Source organism: Lates calcarifer, linkage group LG3, assembly GCF_001640805.2.
Source record: "Lates calcarifer isolate ASB-BC8 linkage group LG3, TLL_Latcal_v3, whole genome shotgun sequence".
Classification (NCBI taxonomy): domain Eukaryota; kingdom Metazoa; phylum Chordata; class Actinopteri; family Centropomidae; genus Lates; species Lates calcarifer.
The window spans coordinates 135,780-150,059 of record NC_066835.1 but is presented as its reverse complement, the minus strand read 5'-3'; the positions used below and the strand labels follow the sequence as shown (position 1 = coordinate 150,059).

The 14,280-nt window shown below is 41.5% G+C and overlaps 1 protein-coding gene across 1 annotated transcript in view; it reads right to left on the bottom strand.

The window, feature by feature from the left end:
- Nucleotides 1-276: 276 nt before the first annotated feature.
- Nucleotides 277-14,280, bottom strand: part of gatad2b (GATA zinc finger domain containing 2B) — a 48,672-nt gene continuing 34,668 nt past the window's right edge. Inside the window, exons 4-11 of the mRNA XM_018695246.2 lie at nucleotides 14,095-14,226; nucleotides 9,969-10,097; nucleotides 6,728-6,898; nucleotides 5,026-5,395; nucleotides 4,551-4,753; nucleotides 3,068-3,178; nucleotides 2,695-2,911; nucleotides 277-1,109 (exon numbers count right to left, since the gene is read on the bottom strand). Of these exons, the coding sequence (XP_018550762.1) occupies nucleotides 973-1,109; nucleotides 2,695-2,911; nucleotides 3,068-3,178; nucleotides 4,551-4,753; nucleotides 5,026-5,395; nucleotides 6,728-6,898; nucleotides 9,969-10,097; nucleotides 14,095-14,226 (1,470 nt within the window). The 3' untranslated portion in view covers nucleotides 277-972. The remainder of the gene's footprint in view (nucleotides 1,110-2,694; nucleotides 2,912-3,067; nucleotides 3,179-4,550; nucleotides 4,754-5,025; nucleotides 5,396-6,727; nucleotides 6,899-9,968; nucleotides 10,098-14,094; nucleotides 14,227-14,280) is intronic.

Genomic DNA, 14,280 nt, shown 5'->3' with positions numbered 1-14,280 from the left:
AAGTGAAGAAACTGATGAGGATACTTTCTTTGTTTTCTTTTGATGAGGAATAGTGGGAGCCGACTAGCAAAGGAAAAATTTTCCAAACTCTGATCACTTAGGATTCTCTTCTGTACACATGTGCACGTTCTGTCAGTAATTTCCAGTTCATTAGCTCTGATGCCGCCCTGAACTCCAGGTTGGACTTTAGCTGCGTGTCAGTGTAAAATCAGCTCTTGAAACTGACCTTGTCAACATGATGATATGAGTGTGGGTGCTCTGCTCTCAATTTTATGCCCCCCCCCACCATATTCTCCATTTTTTGAGCAGGCTCGTCATCCTCTTTTCAAGAGCAAGCAGAGCAGTTACTAACTTAATTTTGTCTGTTTTTGATCCTATCAGTATTTTCCACTTTGTTACTTCAAGTTAGCAAGCTAAAGTTGTTAAACTTTATGTTGCATAGCAACCAGAATGCACCCTGTTGATCTTCTGTTACTAGCAATAGTCACATATAAGCTTTATAATTGAAAGGAGAAAAAAATCCTATATGACCGTGGCCTAAAGCGACCCTACAATGATTCACCGTCACTCCCCAAAGTAAAGGAGAGACAGCAGAGAAACAAAAAAATGGACCAAACACTTACAAAAGAAAAAAGCATAATGAGTAATAGTAACTGAAGCAAAAACGGTAGTTGCAAGAATAATAATAGTGCTACCAACAGCAATAATAATGGGAATTATAATTGTTAAACAACGCTGACGAAGAAGATTTTTACTATCATAAGAACATTTGAGATGCACTGACAGTTTAGTGTCTTTGTCCGACTCGGTGGGTTTTCATGGGTTGGTCTAAGGTAGGCACACGGACAGGCACTGCATGCGATGGGGGGTGGGGATGTTGGTTGATCTGGGAGTGCTTCAGTTTGGGGAGGAGGGTGGGGGGTCGGTGGGGCAGGATGGGGGTGGCATCAGAGGGGCAGGGCTGGTTGGGGCTCATTTCTGTCCGGTGATGGACTGCGATATGGATCGAGGTGGGATCATGTCCAACAGGTACTCTCTCTGCCGGTCTGCTAAGCTGGAGCTCTTATGGGCTCCAACTGCCGCTGGGTTCAGATAGGCAATATTTAACCCTGTGGGAACAAGACAGACACATCAAGTTTCTGTCAGCTCTGGAAACACGTGTCAGTTAGAGACAGGCACTTAGTCCTAATACTACTTGTTTTTAGTAATTATGTGTTATTTTATATACTTTTACTTTTTACTTCTACTTTTCAGTTTTTGTTTGTTTGTTAAGATGCTGCAAATAAAAGCTAACACTTTCTATTAATATTTTACATTAAAAGCTCCAGCAGCTCCAAGGGCTTCCTTTTCCTGCTAAGCTTTTAATTTGAAACACTGGCAGGAAATGTTGGTTTCAGCAGCAGCATTGTAAAGTGTTGGAGAGTGTTTTTCACAGGGTGGTGAGTATGATGTTGTACTGAAGGAGTTAGTGCTGTGACTGTAAATAAAGTCATTAGCTGATGTTGTTGTTGTGGTTTGTGTTTCTCAGGTCAGTACAGACATTTATCATACTTCATTTATCATTATTCACAGTCACCACAAACAGTGATAACGGTCTACAGCTGTGTCAGCAGCGCCGTCAGGCTCATGATGATATACCTGTTAAGCAGGTATAATGTTCACCATGTTCATTATGGTTTAGCGTGACAGCATGCTAACATTTACTGACCAGCACAAACACACAGTGCAGATCAGGCTGATGGGAATGTTATTACTTCTGCAGGTATCTGATCATAAACCAGAGTTTGGGACAAATCTAAATTTTGACCAGATGATGACAACAGGGGATCACCAAAATCAGGATTCTCCATCTGGGGGCTAAAATGAAATAACCATCCATCTTATCATAAAGATACATCAGCCCTGAACAAAGCAGTGGACCAACTGACCAACACTGCCATCCATGAAGTAATTATGCAAGCATGAAGTAAGAATGTGGTCAGTCCCACATTTGTCTTTTTACTGTTGTACACTCAGTTTATTAGGTGCACCTAACCAAAACTAATACAGTCTAATACAACAGTGCTGAAATAGCTCCTCCTTCATGAAGGTTCTGATGTTCGGTTTGTGTTCAAACTGTGTCAGAGGTCCACCACAAACACACCTCTCTGTATAATGCAGTACAGTTCAACAGCTCCACAAACCACATCCACACATCCAATCAACACCTCTCTGAAACAGTTCCAACAGAAACTGAACATTAGAAACTTCATGAAGGAGGATTTTTTTTCAGGACTGTTATATTAGACTGCCTGAGTTTGCCAACTGAGCGTACATCTGAAATGGCACAGATTATAAAGTACAGTGAATGCAAGTAGTCTGTTGTATCACAACCTCACAAATTCTTAAAAGTTCAGGTAATGGAAAAAAAAAAAAACAAGTTACAGTTCCTATAGTGGAAAAAGGCTTAATATAAATCAACTAAAATAAAACTGATCAAATTTGATCCCACTGAACTCTGTGTTTCTTAACTAAACTTGACTGTGTTTTGTTTTATGACTTAAAGTCCTGATTGATCCTGTTTCACTTCATACTGGCAGTGAACTGGTGATGATGATCTGGGCTCACTGTGTTTGTGCTTGACTAAAGTTCACCTATGGAGGAAGACACACAGAGGATGTGACAAACACTCAGTGGACACAGTACAGTAGGTACCTGGGATGTTGTAGATCTGGCGACGGCTGTCATGCTGCAGTCTATTGCTGCTACTGCTGCTGCTGCTGCTGCTTCCACCGCTGCCACAGTGCTTGGCACTAGTCATTCCCATGAGGCTGCTGGCCACCGACAGCTGGGAGGCCTGAGCGAAGTTTGACAGGACACCTCGCGCTGAGTTGGACAGACCTCGCTGCAGGGAGGCCTGAGGCTGGGGAGCCTGTGGAAAACACAGATGACCCATTCACTTCACCAGCATTGTCATACAGCGCACTAATTACTCTATTACACATTACAGTGTTGAATTACTGGATCAGAGATTTGCTGGTGTTTGCACATGTAGCTAAAGTATGTACTACACTATACTACAGCATACCTGGCGGAGGGCATGATGTCGGATCATGGTGTCAGTCTTGGAGGCGTTAGGGCCAGTAGGGACCGAGCTGGGAGAGAGGGCTGCCTGCTGCTGCAGCCTCTGTTCAATCTCCTGACATGGAGGAATACACACATTTAGGACGTCACATGAACAACATTCACATACGTGAATCTATTCCTTGTGGTCACTGGTGGTTTGAGAGAAACATACAGCAGCTTCAGAAAGTATTCAGACCCCCTCACTTCTTTTTTTAACCCTTTATTGTGTTGTAAATTTAAGTTAAATGGTTTTTGCTCATCAGTTTACACTCAGTGTCGTAGGGGTCTCAACTTTTGCCTGCGTCTGTTTGCTGAAACACACAGAGTTCACAGGTGTAGAGGTGACTGCATGCTGTAGAAACCTAAGAGGTTCCTAACTGTGGCCATATTGCCCTGAAACACTAGAAGAAGAAGAAGAATCAGTTTTATTGTCATTATACAGAGTACAATGAAACTGTGTGTGGCTACCCTCCAAGACAAAATATAAGATCAATAGAATAAATATAAAAATAAAATAAAATATACAGTAAAAATATATATACAAAATGTAAAACGTAAAGGGCTAGGGCTGCGGTCCAATAGTCTTTTTTACTTAGAAAGGTTCCTAACTGAGTGAGATGACCCTGGAGTATCTCAATAGCAGCCATGATCAGAGCTGGTCCAGGTCTCTAAATGTTGAAGAAAGGAGCTTCAGTGCTTCCTATTGTGTCTCCTTCAGCATAGGATACACTGGACCTTCCTTTACAAAAAGAAAGGAGAGAATGCTGTCCCATAATTCCTTGCAGCTGCAGCGATTAAAGCGACGCACTGTCATAGTTAGACCTCGGCAGATCCACAAACGTGAACACAACAGACCACCTGCTTAATGTTTGTGACACGATCCAAAACCTCTGGAAATCCTTCCCCCTCTAAAAAATAAATAAATTATTTTCTCTACTTAACACATGTATAAAAAAGGTAAAAGTGCCTATAATAGGAAACCATACATTTCTGTGTAAGTTATTCTGGACCCGTCACACAGTTATTTTAATGGATCAACTTTCTCAACTTACACATTTGTTTCAGTGTTATTATATTATCAGTGTTGGACAGGAAACCTTATTGAATTGTAGCCTACAGCACTGAGTTTGTCACTGTACATGTCTTCCACATATTATAAATAAAGTTGGTTTTAAAAAAAAAAAAGCCTAGTGTAAGTGCAGTCGAATTCTCTAAATACAGCGGTTCTCTTTCTAATTCCTTATCAGTTCTCCTTTGCATCTTTCCTTGACCTCATGACGTTGTCCATTGAAGTCAAGGAAAAGTGGTTAGGAAAGGAGATTATTTTGACTATTGGACCGCGGCCCAGGTCTACATATGAGCGCAACAGTAAAAGTTAGCAGTGCTCATGGAAGTATAGTGGTAAAATGACGATGGCCATGATGCAGGGGGACAGTGTTACTGACCTGCTCCTGCTGCAGAGCCTTCACAAAGGCGTTCTTCAGCCTGTTGGTGTGCTCCGCCTTCAGAGCCTTCTTCTGATTGGATGTCATGCATTGCTCGCAGAGGATTCGCCCGCTCTTCTCTTGCTTCCAGTGAGGGGTGAAGTCAGTTCTGCACTGGGCGCAAAAGAAAGGCTCCATGCGGGCCAGCGTCCCTCTGAGTTTACCTTAAGAGAAAAGACTCTGCTTCAGCCAACACTAGTGCTTACAGTCACAGTGAAAATCCCCACTGACACAGGAGTCTGAAGACAGTGTAAGGGGGTCACTTTCTCACTGCAGATAATTCCCAACACTGATTAATACTCTACCTGTCCACTCTCTGAAAGTAAGAGTGAGCTTGTAAAAAATGACATTTTCCCTTCAGTGGAAGGTTAAAAGCATCTGCACCTAACTCCAATGATCAAAGTAAAACAAACGTACACTTTGCAGAAACCCTTACCCTGACTGTCGAGCACACTCTGCACCACCTCCTCCAGGCCCACCATGTAGATGAACTCGCTGTTGGCAGCAGAGGGCAGGAAGTGGAGGAGTGGGGCAGGGGGTTTGGGTGGAGGGATCTCCAACAGGGTTTTCTCCAGCTGCTTCCTGAGGGCCAGCTTGGCTGCCGCCTGGCTGCTGGCCTGGTCGGCCATGGAGCTCACCCCTCCGCTGGCTGACCCGGACATGGTGGAAGGGCTGACGGCTGAAGCTCCGCCCAGGCCGCCCGCCACCCCGCCGGCCCCTGCCGCTGCCGCTGCTTGCATGTGAGCCAGGTTCATGTACATGGCACTGGAGCCTGAGCGCTGGGAAGCTGCCACCTGCTGGCTGGCCTGCAGGGAGACACACATTCTGTACTGCTTAGCAAAATGTTATTATTTTAAAAGGTCACATCTGAGGTTTGAACACTGCCATCTAAAGCTGCTTCACAGTCAAAGTTCACCACTATTTGCCCTTCATTCATACATCATGCCACTGTGGAGGCTTGTAATGGGACTGGGCTCTGTCTGTAGTTTAAGGTATGATGGTGTTTGGTTGTGGGTTTTAACAGTTTCACTCAGGTCTGTCAGCTCTGACCGTGGTGGAGCATCATGTTGCCAGTTAGGGCAGTTCTCCTCCATCTGGGTCTGCTTGAGCTGACTACATTTTATATCTAATTATCTTTAGGTTATTTTACAAAGCTGAATGTGAGTTATTCATCAGGTCCAAAATGTGAACACCTTAAGAAACTCTAATGGCCTATCTTTAGTGGGAAATTGTATTTGTTACATGGGTAATTCCATGTAAAATCAACAGATTTTAGAAAATTTTCCAGACTGACTATCTTGGATTTGCTTCATACTTCATGTAAATAAAGTCAGTGTACACAACAGGTAGTGTGCAAAGGTTTTAACTTGTATCCTCTTCAGTTACAGGGATATGGAGTAAGTAACTTTTGAACTATTCATGCTACATACTTGAAACTGACAGGGAGTGTTCTGTACTATTAAATGTCTAAACTTCTATAAATGGTCAGTCTACAGTTGCATATTTGCCAAGTTATAGCTTGTGTAGTCATGTGCTTCTGTTCCTTGTTTCTTTGTCTCTACTCCATATCTTATTCTGATCTTTAGCTGGTTGTTGTGTGAACCCTCTCATTGTGTATTTAAGGCCTAGTGTTTGACCTGTTCTTGATTCGTATCATTGGTCTGTGTTGATTTCCGTGTAAAGTGGCTTCTTTGGCACCATACTCATCCATACATTGTGGAGGAATTCAGTTGTACTGATGTGACGCTCATTTATTGGACAGTGTAGAACTATCCCTGGAAATTTCTAACAAGCTGCAGCTTTTCAAGCTGATATTTTCAAAAGTAATGACTTATGGAACTTTGCAGTTTTTAGTTTATTATTATTTTTCTTTTATTAGCTCCATGACCCCTTTAATGACATTATGTACATGAAATATGAGGCCTCCTGACTGACCCTCTGTTGATTTGACATAGAATGACCCACATGCTGAAATGACATGAAAAACAACTAACGACACTGCATTGCATAGTTTATGGAATGCAGACAAATGGAGTGAGCAGATGACTGCAGAGCAAGGCTATGTTTTGTTACTTTAGATTAAAATCACAATTAAAGAAACAAACAAAAACAATCTGTTGTGTAGCCAGAATCCATACCTGCTGGTAGCTTACAGCATTGGCCATGCTGCTGGAGCTGGAGCGAGACATCCCAGGCTTGGAGGAGACCCTCTGGCCCTGCAGCTGGGCGGGGTTAGGGGCTATCACTCGCTGGGACATTAGCATGGGTGGCAGGTTGGCATTGGCTGCTGACCTGATGACTGTATGACCCTAGAGAAAGGGGAAAAAAAAGCAGAGGTGAGTTTTATGAGAGGAAAGGGCTCAAAGTACAGACTTTGAGTCTGTTCAACATACACTTGTTTACATATTACAATAACAAGCAGTAGGCTGAAGTCTGATGACATGCTGGATCCAGCCAAAACCTACCAGATGGCAGGTGCGAGGGGTGATGAGTAGGTGGGTGGGTGAGCACACTGTTGTTACGCAGCAGTGCCATTACTGTACAGATCAGCTGTAGCTATTTAACATTCATTTGGTATGTGACTTGATGACAGGCCAAAGCTTGGGAGCTGATCACACGACTGCAGTTAGTTGAGGCAAGCATGCAGAGAAGCCTCCCAGCATGCACTGGGGCAATACATTCATGGACATAAGTTTAATTCTATTGTAACATTTAAAATCAAAGTATTCAAATAATGACAGAATATTTAAATAGCGACCGGGGGCGTGGCCAGAACAAATAAAAACAGTAAAACTACCTATAACCTACTACAACAGCTCACATGATAAATTCAGTTTGACCTTCATTTCTGCAGCATTAATTCATCTGTACAATGAAAGCATGTCCTATTCATCATTCTGCTCAGATCGTTTCCATTTTTCAGACTCTCAGTAACTCCAGCTGTTTCTTCTTTCCTGAGCTCTTGATCCATGTTAAGCTAACATCAACAAAAATCAGCACTTTCCTCATGTTGTTCACATTAAAAGCCTACACATGAGATGAAAGCTGCAAGTGTGTGTGTTTTAATGTGAAAATTCTGAATGACTTTCATCCATGTTAATATTGCTCAGGGAGGAAGGCAAAGTGAACATCTGATGTGCCTGTATAGTTGTACTGTGGAAGTGAACATTATACTGAAGGTAAACATGGAGGAGGTATTGACTTTGTATTCATGGTGAACAGGATATTAGAACTAAAAACCTGCCTCTAAGGAGGAAGTTTAGTAGACCTGTGTCCCTGCCACTGAGGTTAATAAAACTACTATCTGCAGTACAGTGCATTTCTTCATTGTTACCAGTGGTCTACATTGCCCTCTAAAACTGTTTCCACACTTCTGTCATTGAGTTATTAGGAAGTATAAGGGCTGTGTGCACGATTAAGGTTTAATAACGTGACCAAATTACAGCAAAATCATTCAAATATTGTACACCATTCCAAACTGTATACGAGGTGTGACCAAAAAGTTCAGACTGTTCGTGCTGCAATGAATGGGGTACAGCAGGTGTGAGCAGTAACTTTTGAGAGTCAGCATTCCACGTTATTTACTGCTAACCTCTAACCTCTAACCTCTAACCTCTAACCCTAACCCCAACCCCAACCCTCACCCTAGGGTGTCAGTACTGTCCAACTTTGTTCTGGAGTCTGCTCAGAGTGAGTTCAGCTTGTTTAGGACTTGTGTGTGAACCATTTGGCTGGCTTCTCTATCACTCGATGGAGATGTTTTATTTGTTTATTTACTGGGTTGCGTCCAATCATCTTTAGCTGCTTAGAGCAATAGGTTGTTTACATTACATTCACAGCCAACAACTCTTTGACTTTCCTTTGTCTTCTTTAGTCTAGCTTCAGTTATTTCCTTTTTAATTAAACAACATTCAATAAGGAATTTGAAATAACTAGATCTGATTAAATACTACTGAATTAATGTTGCCAGTTTATGTACCTGAGTACATTCAATGTCTGCTTTATGAGGTTAACCAAGCTAAAACCTGTCTAATCCAACAGTCATTGAACAGAGAGTCTAATGTACACTTTTTGCTCTAATTGTTTTAGACTAGTGTTTTTTCAATAATATAAGAATTCTTGAGGATTTATTACAGGGTTGTTGTATTAGCCTGCATTAGCTTTAACCACGTGTAACTAATAATCAGACATCTGAGTGTTTAATACTTTGTGTAAATCTCCTTTTTAATATATGAGGCTTTAGTGTTGACACATTTAACCACAGACCAGGTTTAGTGACCTTGCATACTAAAGCGGAAGTTGTTCTTTCATGATAGTCAGATCCAGTGCTGTGTGTTTAGACAGATATAATACACAGTGTGGGCAGCAGAGGGCAGCAGCTACATGGTGGCAACAAACCAGGCAGAACATTACCACCCCTACAACACAAGCTGATAGGACAATCCACACATACATACACATACACACACACACACACACACCCAATGCCATCCATAAAGACAGAGATCTGCTGAATATTTAATACCATCTCAACATGTAATGGAGGAGCAGGGCTACGTCATGAACAAAAGCTTCCAGCAGGAGGCTGTCTCAGTCAGAGCAGGACTTCTACTAACCCAGTCATACTCCCAACGAAAACCAAGTCCTAATGTTAGTCTACACCAACACCTTAATCCAGATTTAACTTGAACCTTTACCCTGATCTCACATACCAGACTTCTGTATCTGGGCACTCACAGAGAGCTGAAGGAAATTTTCAAAAACACCAGGATGATGAGAACCTGAAGCTGACTTATGATTTGCCTGTGAAAAATGCATTTCTGCTTCATGTTCTGTTAGGATTCCTCCATTCACTTCTTGGGTTGTAGTCTAGATCACTTACAGAAAATCAGGACCAGGACATCACTGAGCACATTAACATTTAAGTTAAGACTCTTAGAGACAGGCAGAAAATGTTCAAAACCAAGCTTGAACAAAGACCTCAGTGATGTAGAACTGGATTTCAATCAAGTTAGGGAAGTCACAAGAGACAGAGTTTTTTTGTTGTTGGTTTGTTTTTTTTTAAGAGTGGCAGCAGAGGCCCAGATATCCAGACTTTCAGCCTCGTGTTCCAAAAAAAAGTGCTAAGTGCTAAAACTGGACACTACACAGAACTATGACCACAAAATAACTCACTTATAGACCACAAAGAGAGATAAGTGAAATTAAAAAAACAAAAAATAAAAAAACAAAAACTCTTTACTTTGCTATTTTGGAAGAAGACAGGAATCACAACCTCACTGTGGAGGTGCAGAAATGAAATGGTTCGTCACATATAAGAATAAGGACACACACACACACACACACACACACACACCACACACACACACACACACTGACCTGTGCAGTGCGGAGGTTCTGGGGCTCAGGGTTGTGCAGGCCCGGCCTCACAGGCAGCTTCCCCAGGCCGGGAGAGCTGTGGATGGGAGGTGGCTGAACAGAGGATGCAGCGTTCTGGACCACTGGGACCTGAAAACAGCCATCAACACAACATTAACAGTGCATTATAACAGCACAGACAACGACTTTACACCTAGTCAGTCTGATCAGATCCTCCTTCGTTCAGTTTTTATTGAAACAAATTCAGAGAGGTGATGCCTCTGTATAAGGTATAATTCAAGTAGTCCACTAAATGCTGCAATTAATCTTTCTTCCTTTCAGACAATCATTTGTTTCCATACAGTGTCAATATCAATGTGCAGATGCCTGATAGCAGCTTGAGTTATGATGGGATCAGTCTACACAATATTCTGCCTGTACAGATGATCACTGTCAGAAGAGGTCATTCTAGGTCATTCTTGCGGCGACTTAAATAAAAGGCAGTGAATATAGCCTCAACCAATCAGAGGCTGCCATGACTTGTGTGAGGTACATACAGTGATAAGAAAAAGTATGTACAACCCTTTGGAATGACCTGGTTTTCTGCATTATTTGGTCATATAACACGATCTGATCTTCATCTATGTCATAAGTGTATACAAACACAATGTGCTCAAGATAATAACACACAATTATAATCTGTCATATCTTTATTGGGCACGTCCATCAAACATTCACAGTGCTGGTGGAAAAAGTCAGTGAACCCCTGAATTTAATGACTGGTTGAAGCTCCTTTGGCAGCAGAGACCTGAGTCCAGCTCTTCAGGAGAAGAATGGTGACTGTTCTTCCTACAGTCCTGCTTCAGCTCAGACATATTCTCAGGATGTCCTGTTGGGCTCTGTTGGGTTCAGGTCTGGGCTCTGACTACAGAAGGTGGATTTTCTTTGTTTGAAGTCATTCAGTAGGAGATATACTTCGATGTATAGGCTCATTGTCATGCTGCATCAGAGTCAGGGTGTCTGTCCAGCAGACGAATGAATGTGGACAGGAAGAATAATTTGTGTTTTATTACTTAAACAGATTGTGTTTCTTAACTACTGTAACCGGAATGAAGATCAGATCACATTCTCAGCCAATCAATTCAGAAAACCACGTCAATCTAAAGGGTTCACCTACTTTTTATTGTCACTGTAGGAAATGGGTAAGGTGCTGAGGACAGACATCATTGTTCCACCTGACAGCACCAACAACAGTGCTCTGTGTTCCTAGTGGCCAGTGTATTAGAAGTTGTCATACTCCGTGAAAGAAGACGGATACGTTTGTCTTTTTGTCAGGATGTCATGAGACGTCCAAGACAGCCTGTTTTCCACCAGGACACACTACATGGGATAAAAGCAGCAACAGACCCTCCACTCTCATTTTCCCTCCTGACACCACACACACCTCTCAGGTAGAAACATCACTGGTCTGATATTAATCCCTCACAGTCATCATCCAGTCTGCTGCTGTTACTGTCCAAGCTAAACTTGGACAGTTAAATTACCATGCATTCCTACATAGGCCCATCCAAGCTCCTGTTCTGTTAGTACATTAAAGACACACTGGGGGGTTGTTTTGAAGGCAGTTTATACTGGTAGGTGTCCAGCTGATTAGAACACCAATGCTGGTCATCCACACAATAAATATCTTGGTTGTAATGAGAAAATATCGCCATCTATAGGTCTACCTGACAACCTGCAGAGCTTTCGGGCTTGACGTGATGACGTCATTTCTGGTGAGTGCACCATTGCACTGGGCTTTATTCAGTCCTGCCACAGGCTCACACAGAGCAATGAGGAGAAGAGATGATAAGAAGAAAGGAAGGAGTAAAAAAAAAAAAAACAGAGATTGAGGAGTGGAGAATTGATGAGAAGAGGACAAAAGTAGAAGTAGAAAATTGGATTTGGGGAGAGAGGAAGAGAGAAGAAAGAAAGCAGGCGAAGAGGGATAGGAGATGAAAATGTATTGACAGGAAAGCAGTGAAGAAAAAAGAAAAGAGAGAGTTGCCCAGAACAGATGTAAGATAATAAAATATGCATCTTTAAGTTTATGATCAGAAATCTGAACATTTTTCTATTGTCTTCTTCAGTGGAGGACATTTCCAGGGACAGATGGGTAGATCAAACAAAGTTCTGTGAGACAATAATTATGTTATTTATCCTACTCTGCTATTCCCTAAAGAAATCTAATATAATTTGAGTAGATGTTGTTCTGTTGGCCTGATATTCAATTCAGGCAGTGTTGAAAATCCCTGATTTGCAATTAGAGCAGCTGAAATTATTATGGCATGGACTCAAATGTAGCAGACTTGCTAAACATTCTGTGAACTCTACTCCAGCGTAGTACAACAAAAATAGGTTTCAAGATAAGTAATGCTGTTTATACCAACTTCCCACCCTACCCATGTTATGAAACAATTTTTGCCTTTTTTCGGGTGGCAGGCGTGAAAATTAGTCGTCCTCAGCATTTGTTGTGTTGTGGTTTCAGAATGACAGATGGAGAATAATAAGATACAGAACAGGATGGAGTCTCTGGATGATTTTTTTTTCCTGGGGCAACTATCCTGTTTTTCCCAGATGATGTAGAGATTTTAAGGCATTCTCTCTCAAATGACTTGAACAACAGTGCATATAGCTGCCAAGAATGGAACAAAAATGTCCTCAGGGGAGAATGCCCCTAGCCTAACCTGGCACTCAGGTTTGTGCTGAGCCCCAAATGTTTACAACGTCTGACTCAACACTGGACTATCAGATCGTACCAGCTTCCTGTAAACCTTACCCTAAAAATATGAATAACCTAAATAAGCAAAAAAGGCATTCAAATCAGTCCAGCTGAGCAAGAAATGTGTCCTCTGAACGTTCAGACATACAGTAACTTGTTTAGCTTACCCCAGGTACACAACATTCACAGTTTGAACAAACTATAGAAAGGGGAAAATTTCCTCGACTGGACCTATATTTGGTGTGGGCTCCAACATTTACAGCCAAATTTCCAATTTCAAGTGTCCAGTTTTGAATGACAATTGCTCCTAAGCCACCATTATGAGAACTGTTCTCATCTATGAGTATACCTCACTTGGCACCAAAACAGACTACTGAACATGTATGTTCACGGTAAGCCTCTGACTCTTAAGTCACAGTCGCCTAATGATGCTAACTTAAAAGCATTGCTTAAATAAGAATGCTTTGAAAATGGAGTTTTATATTTTAGTGGGATAAATGGAAACCAACTGATACCTGGAGAGAATGTTGTATGCCACGGTATCTATGTATGGTCATTAGCATGGAGTGTATATCAATGGTTTCCAGTGGTGAAGCAGCACTCAGATCTTTTGCTTCAGTGAACGTAGTATTACCACAGTGTAGTACACAATCTGTTAAAACTGAAGTCTTGCATTGAAAATGATGCTTAAATAAAAGTGCACAACTGTTAACACCAACGTAAGATGAAAGTACCAAACATAAAACTAATCATCATGAAAAATGTCTCATTTCAGAATAACATATAGTATATGATTATATATTGATTGACTGATTATCAATTTAGAAATCTAGCACTGTAAAGCTGATTTTTAAAACTTTTTAGATGTCCTGTGGACATCTGAAGTCACAATTCTTAAAAAAAAAAAAAAAAAAAAAAAAAAAAAATTAAGAAAGATTGTTTACGTTAAAAATCAACTGATGTATCATTATCAAACAGTACCAACCTCAAAAATCCAGACTTGGTTGAGATATACATGTATGGTAACTTAATCTATGATACATTAGTATTTTGTATTAATAATCTGATTCTGCAAAGTAACTAGTAACTGTAGCTGTGAGATAAATGTAGTGCAGTAAAAGAACTAAATTGCCCTCTGAAATGTAGCAGGCAGTAAAAGTATGAAGTGGCAGAAAAATAGAAAAATTTAAGTCAAGTTAAAGCACTTGAAATTCATACTTACAGTACTGAGGTAAATGTACTTAATTAATTACATTCTACCACTGAATATTCCACAAGCAGGCAGAGACAGGCAGAGGCAAAGTCAGAGAGTGTCCAGCAGTGTAATGAGTGGTGCTGGTTGTGGTTCTGTGTTGATGAATATGAGGTATCTGCAGCAGCACTGACCTTCTGCACCACGTTCTCCTTCTGCATCTGACTCTGTCTGAGCTTCTTCAGCAGCACCAGGCGAGCCTCCTCCAGACGCAGCTCCTCTCTCAGAGCTTTGATCATCTGCTGCCTCTCCTCTCCTGTCTTCCCCTGGAGGACAGGACAGACAGGACAGACAGACAGAGACAAAATCAGTGACACATG